General features: G+C 40.0%; 1 protein-coding gene across 1 annotated transcript in view; it reads left to right on the forward strand.

Moving 5' to 3' along the window:
- The first annotated feature begins 10169 nt into the window (after positions 1–10169).
- eif2b3 (eukaryotic translation initiation factor 2B, subunit 3 gamma) overlaps positions 10170–21088 on the forward strand; it is a 50936-nt gene continuing 40017 nt past the window's right edge. Inside the window, exons 1-3 of the mRNA XM_050033545.1 lie at positions 10170–10488; positions 11923–12088; positions 16374–16531. Of these exons, the coding sequence (XP_049889502.1) occupies positions 11941–12088; positions 16374–16531 (306 nt within the window). The 5' untranslated portion in view covers positions 10170–10488; positions 11923–11940. The remainder of the gene's footprint in view (positions 10489–11922; positions 12089–16373; positions 16532–21088) is intronic.

A 21088-nucleotide genomic window follows, 5' to 3' on the forward strand; every position in this document is an offset into this window, starting at 1 on the left:
AAAACCATGGTTGTTCCTCAGTTCATCGTTCCCTCTCTCGCTCTGTGTCTCACTCACTCACACACACAAACACAGACACGTGCGCACGCACACACACACAGCTCACAAGCCAGCAGACAAACACCTTAACCTCAAACTTAGGTGCAGACAGGACCACACATACTGTCTCACACACAAAATGTTTGGAATGCCATAAACATTTATTTCGGTTGAAAAGAAGATTTTTTTTTTCACGTGTGTGTGTGTGTGTGCATGCATGTGTGTGTGTGTACGTGTGTGCACATCTCTGTTTTTGCTGAAAGAGAAGGAAAGTTTAACTACACATGTAGGCCACCAGATAGAAAGAGATCAAACATGACCAAATATTTTGGGTGTGTTGTCCATAAAACGGGACAGGTTTATACATAAAAAGAGCTAAACCCAGTGCTGAGTCATCGCTAACCAATGAAGCATTTCAGACAGAGAGAAGTGATTTTGCAAATCATCCTGAATTTGGCTTTTAGTCCCTTTAGGAGTTTGCTGTTACAGAGGAGGAGGATATTTTGCACTACAGAGGGTGTTTTGTCTTTAAATTTGTAATAAAGTTAAAATGATAATCCTAACAGCGCTGAATTTAGTTGCATTTTAGTTATGTTTAGTTTATTAGTTTTTAAAACCAGGGCCATGCACAAAACAACCGCTTAACCAGAGTTAGTCATATAGCTAATTTGCATCTGTGGCCTTAGGCAAGAATATATTAAAGGACAGAAAAGTATGATACAGGTGGTTAAATACAAACAATTATAATCTAGACAATTTGCAGATTTATAAGCTGCAATGGTTAATGGACTGCACTTAGCGCTTCTCCAATCTTCCGACTACTCAAAGCACTTATAAACACTACATGTCACATTCATCAATTCACACACACATTCACACGCTCGTGGCCCAGGCTACCATACAAGGTGCCACCTTCTACTCAGTAACCATTCACTCGCACTCACACACCAATGAAGCAGCCATCGGGATCTTCCCAAAAGTGGACGACCCACTCTACCTCTGAGCCCCCTAGCAGTACATCATATCAGATTCACACCTAAATTTCGAGAAGCATATTAAGATGCTGAGCAGGGTTGCAAACAGTCTCATGCATGCTATGAGCATCTACATTAACTTAGCCTCTTATGATGATATACAATTGAGTAACTGAAATTTTGGACAGGAAACCAATAGGAGCACATCATTGCCATGTTCTTCAGAAACTAAATATGTTTAGTTTTGATAATTTCATTAATTTTGCCATCCATAAATGCCTACACAATCAGGCTCTGTAGGTGCTCAGTGACCTTGTGGTTCCACTCAGAGCTTCTGGCTCAGTAACATGTGGAACAGCCAGTGACAATTGTAAGGTTCCCCTGTGTAAAACCTCATTTGGACAAACATCTTTTTCTGTCCGTGGAATTAACATGTGGAATTCTTTACCTACAGAACTCAAAATGAATCCTGATTTAGATCACGTTAAACTCAGGAATCAGCCATGCAGTCATGACTAATTTGGTGCTTGTATTGTTCTGTAGCCTGTAGTCTTTTGTAAGGTCCAGACTGTGGTGTGTGGCATTTATGTATGCTGCACACTTGTCCCTACACAAATAAACATTAAATAAATAAAACATACAAAATATATATTATATACTCTCGGAAAAAAGTTGATTCCTTACAATAGTTTCCCTCAGTGATCACAGGATTGTTTTGTCTTGGGCCATGTATTGTATTATGCGTTATTTTAAAAATTCTCAAACTTGTGCATTCTCTGGGTGGGAATTGACTTCCATTTATCTGCCGACTCTTTACGAATTGTTTTCTTTTTTTTTTAAATGTATCATGCTTTTGCATCGAAATTCCTTTCCATAAAGTTGCAAGAATATCCATCTATAATGTCTATTTATTCCTGTGTGTGGTAAGATTTTCCTGATAAATCTACTAAACAAAAGCTTTTGTAATTATGAAGGACTACTGTGTCACATCAGATTGTGAAACACAGAAGCGAAGCAGGTTGGAAAGTATCCCAAGTCATTCCTGTAAAGCAATTTCCTTTTAATTCATTGTAATTTTCCAAGAAATCTCCTCAACATGTTTGAAATAAAGCCTGGAGATGTAATTTCCTTAAGAAAAGACATGCGTAATGTAATGTTTACTATAGCTAACTATCGATATATACAAAGACTTTCTGTGTGTGTGACTGTCTGTCTGTCTATGTCTGTGTGTGTCTTTCTGTGGCCACGTTATGTCTTACGGACTGTCCACTGACTGGGAGGTCCTTCAACCACACAGGGCAAAAATGCAGACACACATACACGCGCACACACACACACACACACACACACACACACACACACACACACACACACACACACACACACACATGCACTGAAGACAGGGAAGCTGCTGTTGGAAATGTGTGGTCAAACCACGATGGGATTCCTTTCTCTTACTTATATCTTTTCTTTCTTCCTTCCATCCTTCATCATATATTGCTCCCTATGTTTCTTATTGAGGTTGGAAACCATTCATCAATTGCCTGTGTTTCTAAAGGAATATAAAAGCCTGAGTAAGTAAAAGTGTGTTCCTTAGACCATATATTTGTCTTTCTCCACTACGAACTTTTCACATTGTGAAATATATCAATAAAGCAACAGCACTTACCTTCACAAAAAAAATGAAACTTCAATACAATACCTTTAAAAACATCAGTATTTGATTTTTGGGCAGCATTGCCGCCTCACAGCAAGAAGTTTCCAGGCCCTTCTGTGTGGAGTTTGCATGTTCTTCCCGTGTCAGTGTGTTTTTTTTCCGGGTACTCCGGATTCCTCCCACAGTCCAAAGACATGCAGGTTAATTGGTGACTCTAAATTGTCCGTAGGTGTGAATGTGAGTGTGAATGGTTGTCTGTCTCTATGTGTCAGCCCTGTGATAGTCTGGTGACCTGTCCAGGGTGTACCCTGCCTCACGGGCAATGTCAGCTGGGATAGGCTCCAGCCCCCCCGCGACACCTAACAGGATAAGTGGTTATGAAAAATGAATGAACAAGTATACAATTCCATTTTCAATTTCATGGAGAAAAAATTACATTTAGGACATTCAAGTTAAATTTTTAAAATTCAAAATGACAGCAATGACTTGTCTTTACTTGGTTAAATGCACAGAACAGCAGAATGACTGCAGTAAATATTAACAATAAGAGAGAGCAAGAAAGTGCATTTTGTACATGTGTATCGATGAATCAATATTTTTGACGACACTAACAAAAAGGGGATTTTTTTCCACACTTGACGTATACCATAGAGCCATAATATAACATAAACTTTATCATAAAACGACAACATCTTTTGCAACACCTATATTCTGAGAAAGAAAAAGCACAAATATACTATTTTTAACACCACAAGCTCAACTCTGGAACTCACGCCATTCAAAACACCTGCTTCAGAATATACAGATGTACAGTCCTCGATTATAAAATGATCCAAACTTTTTCTTCAAACAAAAAAAAAGTGTCATATCATATTTTGGCCGATAAAATATAGATGAATAATACAGAATTAAATGGCAGCGAGAGGGCAAGACATTTAATGCCAGTAAACAGAGAGGAAGGTAAGTTAAAAGACAACACTCACAGTTATAAAGTCAGTTGGACACACAGCTAGAATGGACAGACAAGCTGAGGAAAGTGCCAGCGCCTTGCGGCAGGGAGTTGCCCAGCTTTTCCCACTCTGGCTCTTCAAAACTCAGCCCAGATATTTCCTGGTTCTGACACCGGCTTGGCTCTCAGATTCCTCCTGCTGCATGTGGAGGGAAACAAGAGAAGAATTACTCCAACTGTGTTCAAGTGAAAAAGAATGAATTTCAAGGTCTGCTGACGCAGACTGTTGAACCTTTGGAAGACGTAAAAAAAAAAGCATTTATTTGTGAAAGTCCTTGGAAAACATGCTTCATGTATCACAGTTGTTTGGGTCGATGACACTTAACGTCTTGCAGCTGGTTTCAAGAAGTAATGGTGAACAAATCTACTCAGTTTTGGGGTTTTTTGCTCCAATGAGACAATGACCCGTATCTCGTTGAAAACTTGCATAACAAGAGTCTTAGTAAACAAAGAAGGCATTCACTGTAATTAAAAGCATGTACGTGCACCAGCCAAGTGCCTGATTATTTATGGTAATTAGTGAAGGAAAAAATGAATAAGGAATCTCTTTTTACAGTAAATAAATATCTGTAGCATTGTTAAGCACCAGTGCAGAGAGACATCTTTATCTGTGGCATGTGTGTGTGTGTGTGTGTGTTAATCTCTGACATTGGGTGAACGAGCCTGTTTTGGTTTCCACGGCAGCGGTGAGGGCCCCACAGTGCACTGGCCCTGGAAGTGGCGCAAACACAAACCACAGTATGTCTGTGTGTGTGTGCGCGCGCCAGCGTATGTGTGAGACCACATTGGAGTGTGTATGTGCTGTAGTGCCCACCTCTAAACTCGGAGGGAGGCTTCAAACACACACACACACACACACACAAGTACACGCCCATGCATGCACACTCACACACACTCCCTCGCTTTGGCTGTGCTCTCTCGCTGGGTGGTCCGTGCTGCAAATGTTTATGATCTAAACCAAGCTAATCCAACTGGCTTGTTTCAGTGAATTGAGAATGATTTACAAGACGCAGCATCGGGGCCAAGGAGGGAGGAGGAAATCAGAGGAAATCTTGGGGCTCCATTTCAAGTCACTCTGTGACTAGATCCTGCACACTTGTCTCTGCGTCTGCTCTCATGCCTACCTCCATCTGTTTCAATCTCAGAGCTGTGGTATTCTGTGTTTGTGTCTTTTGCATTTGCCCCCCACTCATCGCTTAGACGGATGTCTTTATTTGACAAATTAGCCGCTCTTTGACGATATGCAAAATACAAGGGATCAGTGGATTTTCAATTGCCTGTGAAGGCTCTCACCCTCCTTTTCTAATTTCCCACAGAAAAGAGAGAAAGGAAATCTTGATAACAATCTGTCCTGGGTCTCACACACACTTCTCTAATAATGAACATGCCATATGCAGGACGAGATGACGCAATGGCATTGTCTTTCCAAGGAAAAAAGGATATGCCTATATAGCAGCATGTGCTGGCAAGACAGTCACCCACCTTTTGTATCTTTCGCAGATTCGTTTGCGTCTTGTCATGTGAGCTTTCAGTGACACCAGCAAACTGCAGCCCACTTCTCCACTTAAGTTATGTGGAATGTCTTGCACACATCAGCGCTCTGTGGTAAACCAGTTAAGCAGTAATCTTTGTGAGTGTCAGTGGTTTGGGTTGACTTTTATTGGAGCTTCACTTTTTTTTTTCCAGATCCCCCTTTTTATGAAGAGAGAGGGATGCCACCTGCACACTGACAACACCTTGTAAACTGGGCGGGTGAAGACGAGAAACAGGGAAACATAAAGGAGCCTTTGTAGCTTGGAATATTTGCTCGATGAATGATTTCATCTGTAAATTTTCCACAAAGTTTGTCTAAATGCTATCTGTTGTAAGTTTGTAGCTACATTTTCCACACTGCAGTACTTTAGTTGCATGGGGAGATTACTTTTTTCCCAGTATCTCCTGATAAGGTGCAGCATCGGCAGTTTTCAAGCCTGTGTCAAATTTGCACCTGTAGTTTGTGACAAAAGGCTCTACAGTCCTACAAATCACACATGAATAAATAGATAAATGAGGGATAATTAAAAAAGATTCAAACATTGTCACAGAGTGTAAGAGTGCAAACACTGAAGCAAAAAACAATGGCAAATTTACGTATTTAAACTTTGACTCTGTCCTCAAAAGAGCTTCAAGTCTGAGAAAATAATGAGGTTATCTGAGCTGGGGCTTGGAGACCACATATTTTTAACAGAAAGCCTGCATTACACACTGGAGGTGTGAGTTTTGAAAGACTTGGGTATTCTTGTGGACTTAGGAGGTGATAATGAAACACTGTTATTGGCTGCATTGTGGGAAATATGGGCTGCATTGTTTGTGAGCTTGACATGGGTTATTTTGGCCTCTGCTGCTTCAATTTTGACCATTCGTTTTAATCCCCCAACACTTATGGAAAATCAGCACAAAATTGAGTGGAGACAAGCTTCCCTCTGTGAGGTTAACAGATGCAGTTTGGTAGAAAGAAAATAGTTCCTACATGAAATTGCTTACAAGTTCCATTGACTGTCTTGAGTAACAGGGTCATGATTTCTTAAAGGAGACACTTCTGTTTCAAATATATTTTTTTGGCAATTTGAGCACCACAAGCCGAGTGCCATCTAGTTCCATTGTGTTTGAGAGAAGGCAGACATACAGCTGATATCTCCAACACTCAACAACTCACATCAAAACAATCTAGATTAATAATTACAGGTAAGAGGTAAGATACGTATTTATGATCTTGAGTGAACTCTCCCTTAATCAAGCAACCATTAATGCTTGGAGTGGTATCTGCACCTAATGCCTGTATTTGTCTAGTCATAACAATTTCTCTGGGGAGTATCTATGAATATTAGGGGTTAGAAAAACCTCATGTTAAAATTATATTTCAAGTCATTTTTAAGAAATCAAAATTTAGATTTTTTTTGTTGTAAGGCATTTTGTCTATGATTTGCAGCATAATGGATGCATCGCTATCTCTGTGCCAGAGATAGGCAACCTGCAGCCTCTCTCCACTGGCTCCCATCGGCTTTAACAAAAAATAAAATAAAATGAAAATAAATCATAAATAAATAAATTAATAGTGGTTATTTTTTTGTAACATTTTAATTTTCATTTATCAATGATGTCACCTTAAAGTGATTCTTACATTCTCCATTTCTAAAAATGTGTAGCCTATACATTAAATCAAAAAAGGTTGGCTTCTTTAAAGGAGCTATATGTAAGAAATCTAAAGCAAATAGTCGTAAAATCCTCCTAATATGTCACAGAGACTAAGGAATAATGTTCATATAACATACTGATCTCACTGACAACAATAGTACAGCCGGAATATTCCCATTTAAAAAACATTTTTACAGTCTGCAAATCATGTTTATGTTTTGAATTTGTGTTTTGGCCTGATGCGCCACCCACCGCCGTCTACCAGTCACGCAGTCAGTAGAGTCTCAGCATCAGTTACAGTTACGACTGAGCTACAGCAGCACGGCAAGCAGCATTAGCAGTGTCCTGGTACATAGCATTAGCAGTCTCCTCAGCTGTATCCCGGCAGCAACGTTAGCAGCAGAGAAGCCAGACTTGCTCGAGCGGTCCACTGGAAAACCAAAGATCAAGGACACGGCGACACGGCCCTGCCACGGCAGCCGCCCGTGGGCAAACAAATCAGTCTCCAGCGTGCCGCTGTCCAGCAACCTCAAATCTGTAGGGCAGGGGGGGCGGACACGACTCGCAACAGTATTTTGAATTTGAGTGCAGTAACTGTTTTGGCCACATTCTTACATACGGCGCCTTTAATATGTGTCAATCATCCTCAGCCCAGCGCCGTTTTCTCTACATTTTGTCAAATCTCAATAGCAGTGGCGACAGTAGTCTTACGTCTCCCTAGATTTGCTAGCTGTGGACTCCAAATTAAAGTTTTAAAGAAAACAGAATTTAATTCTGGGTGAAGAGATTCATTTGCTTTTACCACCAACTCTGCAAAGTTAAAGTTCCACATAATCATAAATAGCCCACTGCAGTGCCACCTGGTGGTGAAACATATTGATGCATGCTCAATTAGATCTATCTGTAATACTGACGGGCTAATTTAAATTTAAAAGGCTGTTTTACCTCCAGGTTTAATATGTTTGCGGCTCCAGATAGATTTTTATAATCATTTTTGGTCAAAATGGCTCTTTATATAGTGAAGGTTGCTGACCCCTGCTCTATGCTAACAGTGCTGAGCATGTGTCTATTGAATGTACGACTGAACTCCTACAAGGTAACAGCATCAGCTGTTCACACGACGACCCCCATGTGAGGGAAACGTGAAGCCTTTCCAATGTTTGAGACATTTTACAAGAAAACCCTGCTCTCTATTTGTCTGACTGAATCTCCGTCTCCATGTCTATTTCTCTCCCCTTCTTTCTTTTCCTCTACCCTTCGATCACTCCTCTCCCAGCTGTTTCCCTCCTCCTCACCCCTACTCTTTTCTCCTCATTACTTAAGTACCCCTTTTCCAGGAACCTGTCTTTCTAACTTATTTTCACTTCCTCTCTCTTCTTCCTCCAACATTTTCACCCACCACGCTTTCCTCCTTCCATTATATTCTTATTTCATTATTCTGGCATTCAGGCAACAACAGACGGACAAGCTTGTTTGTCTCCTTCTCTCTTTTTCCCCCCCTCTCCTTCTTCCCTCCTTTCTCTTGCTCTTCTGGTTTCGCGCAAGCAGCAACGAGCAGTCAAGCTCATCTCCTGGCCAGAGCAAACAAAACCAAAGCCACATTCCCCAAGCTCAATTTGCTGTTACGTCTCAGCTCTGTGAATTGGGAGTTTTCAAGCTTGAAGTCTGGAGGAGTAGCTGGGTGGCTTCTGGCTGCTAATCGGCTCACACCACTTTTAGTGTGTGTGTGTGTGTGTGTGAGTGAGTGTGTGTGTGTGTGTGAACCCAAGGAATTACTTCTACTGTGGTCAAGAGGACAAAAAAATGAATGTGTATTTAAAGGTCTTTATATGTTTAATAGCAGTCATTTGCAGACAGTTGCAGACAGAAACTGGAAATAAAAGCAACTGAAAAACTAAAAAATGTATCAAAAACATGACGTGGTTTGACATGATAAAACATGACATGACATCATCAATGACAACAACTCATGAAACTCTTTCATAACTCTGGGTACTGGATAATATGGAGAAAATCTAATAACACCATAATTTTGACCAAATACCTTCATGCTGACATTGCTTTCACAAAATATTTACACAATTAGATATCTGATTAATAATCATCAGTAATGTGGATATAATACTAAGTGGGTAAAGGAAAGTAATAGAGCAGAACAGTCTAAACATGCAGCCTTTAAAACCATGAAAAAACAACACATACGACATTATATCCAAAATCTAAGACAATATCTAGTGTCATATGACATTATCGATATAATTTTGAGGCATTGCCCACCCCTCCTTCATGGCAGAGTCAGTCATTGCTTTTTCTTTTATTACTATGGTTACTTAATTGGGTGGTTATGTAAGCTGATGATGTGTCTTCCATGTAACTGGTGTATGGCAATGGTTATGAATTTGATGGGATTGGATGGTGATAGCTGTTTTTGCATTTATCCGATTTTATGTGATGCTACATCATATTTTGTGTGTGCTTAATATTTTTAAAAATATTTTATTGTCTTGTGTCCGTCCAATTTTGCCATGTGAAGCATTTTCTAGAATCAAGAAAGAGCTTTTTTTATGTATCTTTATTATATTTTTTTCTCTTTGTAATAATGATCATCTGTATAATCATCATGATCATCAATTTATGATATTCCTTTAATATGTTGGTGATTCTTGAGTCAATATAAGTGAATAGTATCTATCTATCTATCTATCTATCTATCTATCTATGTTTTTTATTTATTTTTTGATGATTGTTTTTTTGTCTCTTTCATAGAATAACCTAATACAAGACAGCACATTTAATCAAGTAGGCCTACAGTACTTAAGTGCAATTATGAGGTACTTGCACTTGGGTATTTCTATTTTAGAATATTTTATAATTCTACTCCACTTAATTTCAGAGGCAAATATTGTACAGCCTATTCTACTACATTTTCTAAACAGTTAAAGTTACTAGTTAGTCTTCAGATTAATATTTTATTTACAAAATGTATGGGTCTGTTTTACGAGTTTATAAAATATGGTGCATAATTTACAGATGAAATGAAGAATTAAGACACAGTCGATAACTATAAAATTGATGTAGCAATTACACATTTATGATCAAATAATATAACACTGACAGGAGCCATCCTGCCTAATAAGTACTTTTACTTTTAATTATTTTGGTACGTTTCATCGCTAATACTTTCACGCTTTATTAAAATATTAAATACAGGAATATTACATGTAAAACAGTATTTTAATAATTAGAATAATCAATGAAAACACGAACCTGTCCCCCGCTCTTCTCCTCTCTGTAGGAACCACTCTGTGGAGGAAGTAGTTTCCTACACGGACGTATTTCACTGAACGCACCCAGGTGTCATCATTCAATGCTAGCTGCTAGCTACCTCAACGTTACCTCTGTCAGATAGTTCAACGAGTAATTTAACTTCTGCCACCAGCGCTTATCGGAGTGGGTGTTTGCTTTCCAGAGGACGTGTCCGGCTGCCTGTGAGCTCTCTTTTAAGCAGCAGTATCGTCTGCTGCTCGGTGCTAATCGTTAGCTAAGTGCTAACAACAGTGACAGCAGCCAACTTTACATGCGTCTGCCGCTGCTGTCATTACAAGTGGCAGCGGATCAACAGGGATCTCTGACAGGTACATTTAGACTTATTTTCAACCACGCAGCGAGTCAGCGTGACACTTTCACCTGCTTGTTAATGTTTTAGATTCAGTTGGCAGTGTGCCTTTACCATTTATTATTACCGGCGTACCGCTAGTTGTATCAGATAAGTGTCAACGGTGGCTGCTGTGTTGATGACCAGAGTCATTTTGACATAATGCAGCAAGAAATGCTGCTTGCCTCATGATTTTTATGCCATATATGCAAAAAATGAGCATGCTCGCACGGTAAAGTACAGTACAGTAACAACACTGTTTTAAAACGGGTGACTGCATGCTGTGAACAATTGCACACTCACCTTTTGCCTAAAATACACACACACATATATTAAAAAAGGCATACTTTACTTTTGATAGTCTTCCATGTGACTCTAGTGGAAAAGCATTGCACTCACTTAAAACAAACGGTAACTATAACTTATGTTAATCAATTAAAAAAACACCCAAATCAACGAGAATACTGTTTTAATTTAAGTTTGTATGCATCACAGGGGAGTAAAATGCAAAGATGTTTCTTTCCTCAGTGTGCAGTAGTCATTTAGCATTAGTTTTGAGTCACCAACAATGAGTTAGACAGTTCATTACCAACAGGTAATCAAGTGGCTACCTTTGGTAAAATACTTAACCCCAGAGCTGCATCATCGACAGTTTCATAATGCCACTTAGAGCACCAACTAGGGTTGCAGCGATATACCGGTTTCAAGGTATACTGTGATATAAAAGTTGACAGGAATCATACCGTTTACATTTGCTTATCCATCCATTCATCCATTTTCAACTGCTTATCCGAGGCTGGGTTGCAGGGGGCAGTAGGCTGAGCAAAGCATTCAAGATGTCCCTCACCCCAGCAACGCTTTCCAGCTCCTCCTGGGGGACCCCGAGGTGTTCCCAGACCTGACGAGATATGTAATCCCTCCAGCTTGTTTTAAGTCTGCCCCGGGGCAGGTGGTACGGGCATCCTGATCAGATGCCCAAACCACTGCAACTGACCCCATTCTACATGAAGGCGCAGCGGCTCTACTCTGAGCTCCCTCTGGATGTCCGAGCTCCTTATCCTATCTCTAAGGCTGAGCCCATCTACCCTTAGGAAACTCATTTTAGCTACTTGTATCTGCAATTTCATTCTTTCAGTCACTACCCAGAGCTCATGACCATGAGGTGAGGATCGGGACATAGATGGACCAGTAAATTGAAAGCTTCTGCTTCAGGCTCAGCTCCCTCTTCACTACGAAAATACACAGATGTACACAAACTGTATACTGTTAACTGTATGCAGCCTTGTGTCTCTACACAACACCTACACTCCACATACAACATCTATATTTATACAGGTTAACTCATCAAGTTGTGGTAGTTTTTCAGTGTATATGAATATAACTCTCTGTCAATCTGTTTGTCCCTCTCCGATAGCTGTCCCCAGCAGACATCATGGAGCTCCAGGCCGTGTTGATGGCAGCTGGTGGGGGTTCTCGTATGACTGATTTGACATACAACACCCCCAAAGCAATGCTGCCTGTTGGCAACAAGCCCCTCATGTGGTACCCGCTGAACCTGCTGGAGAGGGTGGGCTTTGAAGGTGAGAGCTCAAAGTACTTCTTCTGCCACCACATCTGATACCCCCTACGACTGCTACACCTGCCTCAAATACTGCTACCACTACTACTGACCTCTGAGTATTAACGAGTATTATTATTCCAGCATATCTAAGTATGCTGTCGTAAAGGGCCAGTGTGTAATATTTGACATGGTTTATTGTCAAATCTGAATCTGAATGTTCTACCCATTAATATGTTTATATAAGTGTATAATCGCTATAAAATAAAATTCGTTTGGTTTTCGTAGCCTTATAATTATGCTTATATATNTCTGAGGATTCAGCCTCTCTTCTCGCCCGCTCAGCACCCAACACATGGAGTTCCTCATCTGTGTACTCCGGCTCAAACAGGTATGGCTCTGGGTCTGCGTCCGCTACAAGAAACTCTTCAAAATCGCATTCAAAGTCGTCCATTGCAGCTACTATAGTCCGGAGATATTACTAGGCTAAATAAACAGCTGAGCTCTGTTTACCGGCTACGCTGTCAGTCAGTGTGTGGGCTGGAGATTGGCGGAGCAGAGAGGGGAGGGGGTACCCGCAAGGTACTGTAAGCGGGTATGTGTGTATGAAGTGTGTGTGTTACGCTAGAAGAGTCAGAGTTTGGGACGGAATCTTTTACCCCCTGGAGTGTTACCGGAGTTTTTGGAGTGCTCAAATAAACGGGCCTTTTTCCCGAACGTTACTCTGGTCTCCTGCTCGTGAGGGATTCATTACAATATCGTAACATGGTTTAGATTTCTAAATAAATATTCACGCGTTGCTAGATAGACATACTCGTGTCTGCGCAAGGCTTTTTGTCCCTACAAGGCCACCGTCATTTACCCGACGGGAGGGGTGAGTGAGTGAGCCCTGCAATCTAGAATTTGACCACTGATGTCGCTCTTTTCAACCCATTTTACACACTGGCCCTTTAAATATTTCCTTACACTAAATGATACTACATTAGGAATGATGCTGCATGATTGAGTGTAGGAGTATACAGACAGGGCTTGAGTGACATCTCCCTCACTCTCCTTTTAGTTTTGTTGCATGCTTTAGGGCGGGACATCGTTAGTGATCTGCTGTCCTTCAAGCTGAGCAGAGGTCTAATCAGCCAGAGTAAATGAAAACACCTGTGTGGGTGTGCATGGCCTCTAAAGAAACATTGTGTTTTCATTACTTTAGAATGAGCTGTTTATATCTACATTAGGAGTGGGTCCTCTTCCATGGAAATTCATCACGTTGCACCACATTGTTTCCACAGTAGCCCAGAGTGGTCAAACTAAACACTGATGGGGTCATTCACGTTTTCTCATCAGCCACTGTGGTTCTCCTGCACCCTTGGCACATGGGAAATGTTCCAGTTGGTTGCCATCTGCAACCTCAGTCACAAAATGCCACTAAATCCTAAACAGCAGACCTTTAAATCAGTTAAAACAATAGAGAAATTAAACAATAAGTAAGATCTTTCTCTCATCATTATGGAATTTGAATTTAACTTTAACCTACACTTGATTAATGAGATAATCAAGGGCTGGAGGATTCATTTTAGAAATGCACTGCTCTGTCAGTCAGGTCTGATACTGTAACATTTCCTAGTCAGAGCTTCACATTAATTGGATCTCTTGGTAGTGGCCTCATGTGAGTTGTTAGCCCTCCATCCAGTGTCAGAGACAGGGGTGGAAATTGTTACAGGAGTGCACTGGCATTCCTGGTTGGTTTCCACATAAAATGTAAAGAAGCAGAAATGTGGCTCACTTGGACAACCTGGAACAAAACGTGTACAAACTTCATTTTGGCATGAACATGGAAAGAGGAACTTAGAGAAAAGGTCACCTCCGACTCAAACACAAGGACTATAACTGTTTTTCATTTTAGACATTTGCACTGGTTAGGTTATATCACTGGTTTGAAAAAGCAAGTTAAAGTCGATGTCTGTTAAATATTTAGGTGTTTTAGAGAGCAAATGTCACTGAGCAAAACTGATTTTGTTGCAGTTTATCATTTCCCTATAATATGACGTGGACAGGTTGAAAGAGAAGATCATACAAATGTTTTTTGTAACTATAAGAAATTCATATAAACTATGATGGAAAATTTAATATAAATTGCAGTTGACATTTGTTGTGGCTATTAAATTCAGAGAACATCTATGGAAATACAAAATGCAGTTCTACAGACAGTAACTAATCTATTGGGATGGATGAATTTCAGAATTTAATGTTGCAGGTGGGTCACACTTTCTCTGTGATGTTATATTGAAAGAGAGACTACAAAATTTGGACTGTACATTTCAACCGGTGTTGAAACGTATACAGAAATAAATAGGAAATAGTTATTTATGAAATGTGTTACACCATCTTTGAATCCGTTCATTTTAATAGCAGAACCAAATTCTAATTGTTTCTCCCATTCACGGTCAGCGGTAGTTAAGCTGTTTGTTACCCCGGAAAAATGCGAGTACTTTTGCAAATTGCCCCCAGCAGCACTGCTCTCTCTCCGCATAAAAGGTACTGAGTTTATGACTGTGCTGCTTTTTTCATACTTTCACCAGCTTGTCATCACATCATCAGCCGTTGTCAGGTGTGCATTTCCTGTCTAGATTTACAGTCCAGATTTTTGCCTCTTGTGCCACAGCATGCAGTAGGTCCAGAAACACGGGGCTTATAAAGGGATTTGTTGCAGTATGCTGCTCTTGCCAGTAAACAGGGCTGTTTGTTATAAAAGCCTGTAGGTCCTCACTAGCCTAAATAAAACTAGCTTTCTATACATAATCATCCTGTGTGGCCGGCAGTTTACTGTGTGCAGCCAGCTAGCCAAAGCCCTGCAATTTGGTTTTACTAGGCTGACACAGCTAGAGTGAACAAATGCCCGGTAGAAAACATTTTATGCAGACAAGGCTAATTAAACCAGACGGACTCTGCAATGTTCTAGATTCATAAAGTGGTCTATTAATGTTATTACCAACTTTATGAAAAAAAAGGGAGCAGTGGTCTTAGCCTGATTTCAAGGAATACTTCACCCACAAAACAATCTATACTGTATATATATCAATTAATCACCATGTGTTACCTTAAGTTCATGAAGAAATCTTTGCTTTTCTTGCATGCCTCCACACTGAGTACAGAATCCAACATATGCAAACATGTTTCATTAAATGAAGTAACAGAGATCCTCATTTAACAACAGCAACGCTATATCAAAACATCTGTTCACAACTCCTGCCTCATTTATCCAGTCATATTATCAGTACTTCCCAAACGCAGGCAATCAAGGTTAAATGTTATAACTATATAAAACCATGCATTGGAGTAGTGTGTCCTGAGCAGGCCTGGGCATGCACCTGCGTTTGAGCTCTGCTTGAGTAGAGTTCCCAGGCGTGCAACTCGTCCGTGTGTGTAACTGTTTGTACTGATCTGTTTTAAATCGTAAATTTTTAGTGAAATTTATGTGTTTGGGAAGTCCTGAGCTTGGGACTGGTTAAATGAAACTTAAATTATCCTGCACGAGTTTGTAAACAGACATTTTAATATAGTTTTGCTGTTGTTAAATGAGGACCTTATTTACTTCAGGTCATTAAGAATGTTCACGTTATTTGGATTCTTCGATATCCGTTGAGGCACGCAAGAAAAACAGGTTTTCATTACAGATTCAGATTCAGTTCATTTATTGGTCTCCTTAGAGAAATTTGACTTGGAGTTAGGGGTCAGCATACACATATATACAATCAATCAACATATAGTAACCAACATAAAATACACGCATTACAACACATAGTCACCCAGTTACCTCAGTGCATCAAATTAAATACATAATACATACATCAGACACACTCCTCATTAATCAGTTAAACACATGGCAAGGCAACACATGGTGAGTAACTGATACAAAAATGGTTATATAGCTGGTGAAGTGGTCCTTTAAGGTTTAGGATGTATCATAGCCAAAAGGACATCTTGTGGACTTTTTATTTGGCAGCTTTGTACTCATCAAGGTATTGCTCTGAGCTGTGTGGGAGCAGGAATTCACATTTTGGTTCACCTAATGGGTCTTGAAGGACTCTCTCATTCAATCAAGGATCAGACAGAACGATTTTACAATTCTTTATCCTGTGAATAACAGGCCTAGGGACATTTTAAAAAAATGTCATAACCATAGAAAAATTTGTCTTTATATTAGGAACAAAAATAGCTTTCCAACACATGGAGCACTGCAGTTATTTGCAATTTTTGCAGCTTTCTACAGTGTGGGTTGCGTGATACTTATTTTCTGTGAACTGTGTTTTCAGAGGTGATAGTGATCACCACCAAAGAGGTCCAGAAGATGATGAGCACAGACGCTAAAATGAAGCTGGACACGAAGATGAATCTGGATTGGGAATATATCCAGGAAGACGGAGACATGGGCACCGCAGGCGCTCTCAGACACATCCAGCGAAAAATCAAGGTGTGTGTATCTTTGTGTATGTAGACACGAGGGCGGGGGATTTATCATTAAAGGTGAAGTCTGCTATTCCAATCCAATACACTTTTTAAAATGAAGTGAATATCTCCTCACGGACTGCTAGCTGCTGTTTTGTGTGTGCGCTGAAAAGAATATCTGGTGTTCATTCTCAGTCCTGGCTCTGTAAATGAGAGACAGAGTGGCTTGGAGCTGACACAACACTATGTAGGCTAATGTCCCTCTTTCACCTCCACGCCCACAAGGAACGGAGCTACATCAGGGTAGTTACGAAACTTAAACAACGTCAGAAATATTACCGGAGCCTCTGAACGAGCACTGATTGGAGAGGTGTATTTGTTTCTTTCTCTGGAATCTCAGACTCCATGTTTAACTGCTTTGGGGTGTAGCCAAGTTCATGCCAGTCGAATTAAATTCCTTCCAACAGAATGGTCTTTCAAGGTCAGTTTCCTGCCTGATGTTTCAGGTTTGCATTGGGAATTTTGTATACTGCATTGTACTTATTATAGCTACAGTTAGCAATAATTTTAGATTTAAGATTCGCAAGTACATCAACCAAAATGTTCTCAGATACGTTTTCTTTATGAGTCAGATAATTAAATGATAGAAACTTGAAACTTTGAATAATTACAGTAATTACAGAGATTTAAACGGTTTGCCGTGACCCTTCTGTCCCAGAGTTTAAATTTGTTGTTTTATCTTGTTCAGGTTAATGTCCATATTTAAGTGTTTTCGGCCACAAGCTCAATGATCTAAGAATATAAAAGGAAAATGGAGTAACTTCATTTGCTGTTATTGGTTGCTTGCTTTTCTAGATGCAAGCTTTGTTACTTGTAATGGTGCTTTAAATATAGCCACGCAACCCCTTGGTAAATGCGCCTGTTTTCATCCAGGAGTGTCCCCAGTGTTGTTAATCAATAATTGTTGACTCATTACAACCTTAATTTGAGCTAGACAATTTCGTTAAGTTATTTGTAATGAACATAAACTGAGTATTGCTTTATTATATAGTGAAAGGAGAGAGCCCAATAATACATTACACATTGCCACTACCAGTAGCCAGTGTTCTTCAAGCCAGTGATTCGTAATGAAAGGGATTTTTTCTTGTGGAATTTTGACCCCCAAGAAAAAAATTGAGAGAGAGGTTGAAGGTAGAGAAGGAAAATGACAAAGATTGAGGGGGAGGTTTAGGTGGGCGTTGTGTGTACTGCTGGGTGACCACTGATCCGTGCCTTTCCCTCCCCTGAATGGTCAAGGCCGCCGCAGTGCCTCATTTCACCTTTTTAGAATCCACACAAACACGCACAGGCACACACGCATTTACACGTTTGCCGACATGGCATCCATGACCCCCAACCCCAGTTTCCAGACCCCCCTCTGTATCCTGCCTGCTGATCCCACCATCCCTCCCTTCATCCGATTCTCTCTAAACAGATGAGGTCATGGTTAAGACTCAAACTCCCCGTGCTGCCAGTTTACCCAGTGCACCATTTATTCTCATCCTGTAGTCATGCACATCTGTGCAGCATTTGTGTTTGGGTATGTTGGGGTATATGTTGTCCCTCAGTATATGCCATGGTTCCGACTGACCTCCTGAGACCATGAAGACATGTTTGTATGAGGTTTTGTGCGTTTATAACTGTTGATTTATTTCTAAATCTGTCGCTCTTGTTTATTGTTAGACTATCAATGCTCTCATGGAGTTGGCTCAGTATTGTTGAATTGTAGAGATCTGTACTTCATAGTATAATTACTGTGTCCTGCTTGGTGTCTCTACAATTTCTAGGGGTGTGGGGGCTAAACCAGTTTACTTTAAAATCATAGCTATTGTCGTCTATGATTCTGAATCGATATACAAATACCCTCCAAAATCGTGTATTTGAAATACACTTGATGGAGGGAATAAAAAGGGAGACATAACAAGTTCACAAAACTGTGATGTGATGTGGAAGGAAAAATTAATTCAACCTGCTCAATCATCTATGAAGTCAAGCTTTTGGATGCTTTTTCTCTTTAATAATCTCCTGGGTAATGAGCTTGACATGACTCACTCAATATGTAAGCTTTTAGGGGTGTTTCATACTCTTACTTACTGCATTGCGGTGGGCACTAAAACAGTAAATGAATCTATGCCGTAGGCTCTGCATAGATGGGTATCCTACGCTGTGTCCTGACGTTCACCTTCACAGAAATGTAACTACATGTTATGGCGACATAGACCTCCTGTTTATTTTTGTAAACTGAAAAAAATATTTTCTTCAGTAGAAGCAAATAAAGCAATAAATTTGAAAGACAGTGTAGGAGCCATATTTTTTTTTATTATTTTTTGTGATCATCTTAATTATAAGTTTGTGCATGTTACAGTAAGTTGATTCCTTTTCATTAATACATTTATTTGACGTGTTTTTGGATCTCAGCTAATTGTTTGTTGGTATGTCAGATAAGTTAAACAGGCCCAAGCTCTCAGCGACTTTAAGTTTGTTTCCTGCAGTCGCTACAGACAGTAAAGCCCCCACAAAATAGCATTTGAAGTCTTGTGTGTGATGTATCCTGGCTAATACGAGCAGAGGAAAAGTCTGCTAACGGCATGGCTAATTTATGAAATCTGAGATCCCTTAGTCTTGTGCAAATAACGTTAGCATGTTTGATATGTGAGGAAAGCGTGACTAGCAAAAGACATTTGTTTAGTCTATGAACCTCGTGAGTTGCACTGTAATGGAGCCGAATTTTATACTTTTGTTCAAAGTTATTGCTGCTAAATATGTTTTCTGTGTGCGTTGAATCAATCAAACTTTACTACACTTCACACAAACTTAACACAGTGGCATAGAAACGGTACCACCAACTAGCGTGTTGGAGGTGAAATTGAAGAGCGGCACAGACAAACCACAGCACAATTAAAAATGCTCACAACAACATAGGCCACTTGCCCTGGCGACAGAGTAGAGTCTACACACAACTATAAATCAGCCTCCAGGATTTACTGTACTGCAGTTTAAAACATAAGTTAAATGTCTGGATGAAGCATTGACAAAGAAAAGCAGAGAATAGTGTCGGGGGAACTTTTAAAAAAAAATTGAATAAGTTTATGTAACTACACTCATTTGCATTCATTTTTTATTGGCAGTTGTCTGCAGTATCAGTACCAATACAGTCATCGAACAAAACACTGTGAATTTGGCTCATAGATTGATTTTAAATAATGTGATCCTACAAATTAAAAATGAATCATTAAACTCTTTCCCACTCTCAACAGTCTCAGTTGACAAATCTCCAGATACCGTCTCTATTCAGAGCTTACCACATCAAACGCACATTTGAAGACATAAGTGTCCTGCCACGGCAGCTCATTACATTCTTCACAGAGAAACCAGTCGGCTTTGCTTTTGAAAACAGATTTATCAAAGACTTATAATGCTGAATTTGTTGTGACAAGTGAGTTTAATGTTTTTTCCTCTGGCATTTGAATGGGTCCATACAGATTCTTATTATTCTCTTCCCTCAAGATTTTTTTCCGATAGATGCATAGTATACCCACACACACAGACACACACTTAAACAGGACTAGCTCCAGCATGCTCCCATTGAGAATAGTCGAGTCCCTAATCCTTTGAGCAGCCAGCTAGATTAGAGGCATTGAGTTACACACACTCGCACACTGGAGGGTGATGAGTGAGGAACTGTAACCATGGCCTGCCAAATCCCAGCACAGAGATCACTCAAACTGTCAAACTGATGCATGAGTACAGTATAGACACACACACTCACTCATCTCTTTACACAAACACCCTCCCATGAGGGGATTTGGTGTAACCTATCAAACAAAATACTTACAGGAATCAGTGTACACTGTGGCTGAGCAGAGTAGGTCATTCCTCTTGATTATTGAAAAGAGAGATTACAAGCAGCATATTTTATTTTGTTCACTCTTCAAACAGCAAAGTTACACAAAAGTGGAGGGATGTGCCTGATTATTACTTAGGTCTTTCACAATAAGCCAAACTAGTGAAAGGAGTACTTTACATGCACTTTTTGCTTTGTGTGCTCAAAGCCTCTTTGACATTTGTATTATTGTTCAGGCTTAATCACCTGGCAGAATGAGTGTATGCAGGCTAAAAGGACTGTATATACATTGGAGTTGCTGATTCAATGGCTCACCTTTGGTCTACATATGTTAGTCATCTTGTAAGACCCAAGACAAAAGGTGAAGAGAGAGCAGACTGAGAGACGGATGTGAGGCTTTTCATTGGAGAGGGACACGGCAAACAGATGAGACTTGTCTTCTTTTCATTTGTTTTACATCTTTTAACCATTTCGCGCTACCTTTTTCCTCCTACCTGTGACACACAATAGTTTAAGTTTAAGAACGTTATGTTAAGCCAAGCCAGGGTTGTCATGAGAACTGATACTTCACTACCAAATCGAGGCCAAAATTCTAAAAATGTGATACTCATTTTTCTCCAGCACCACAGATACTGAGGATGCAATTCTTCCGGACTTGATGCAGCAGCATACACGGCTACAAGAGCTCTAGTCTGCTGA

Source organism: Epinephelus moara, chromosome 21 (genome assembly GCF_006386435.1).
Source record: "Epinephelus moara isolate mb chromosome 21, YSFRI_EMoa_1.0, whole genome shotgun sequence".
NCBI classification, from domain to species: domain Eukaryota; kingdom Metazoa; phylum Chordata; class Actinopteri; order Perciformes; family Serranidae; genus Epinephelus; species Epinephelus moara.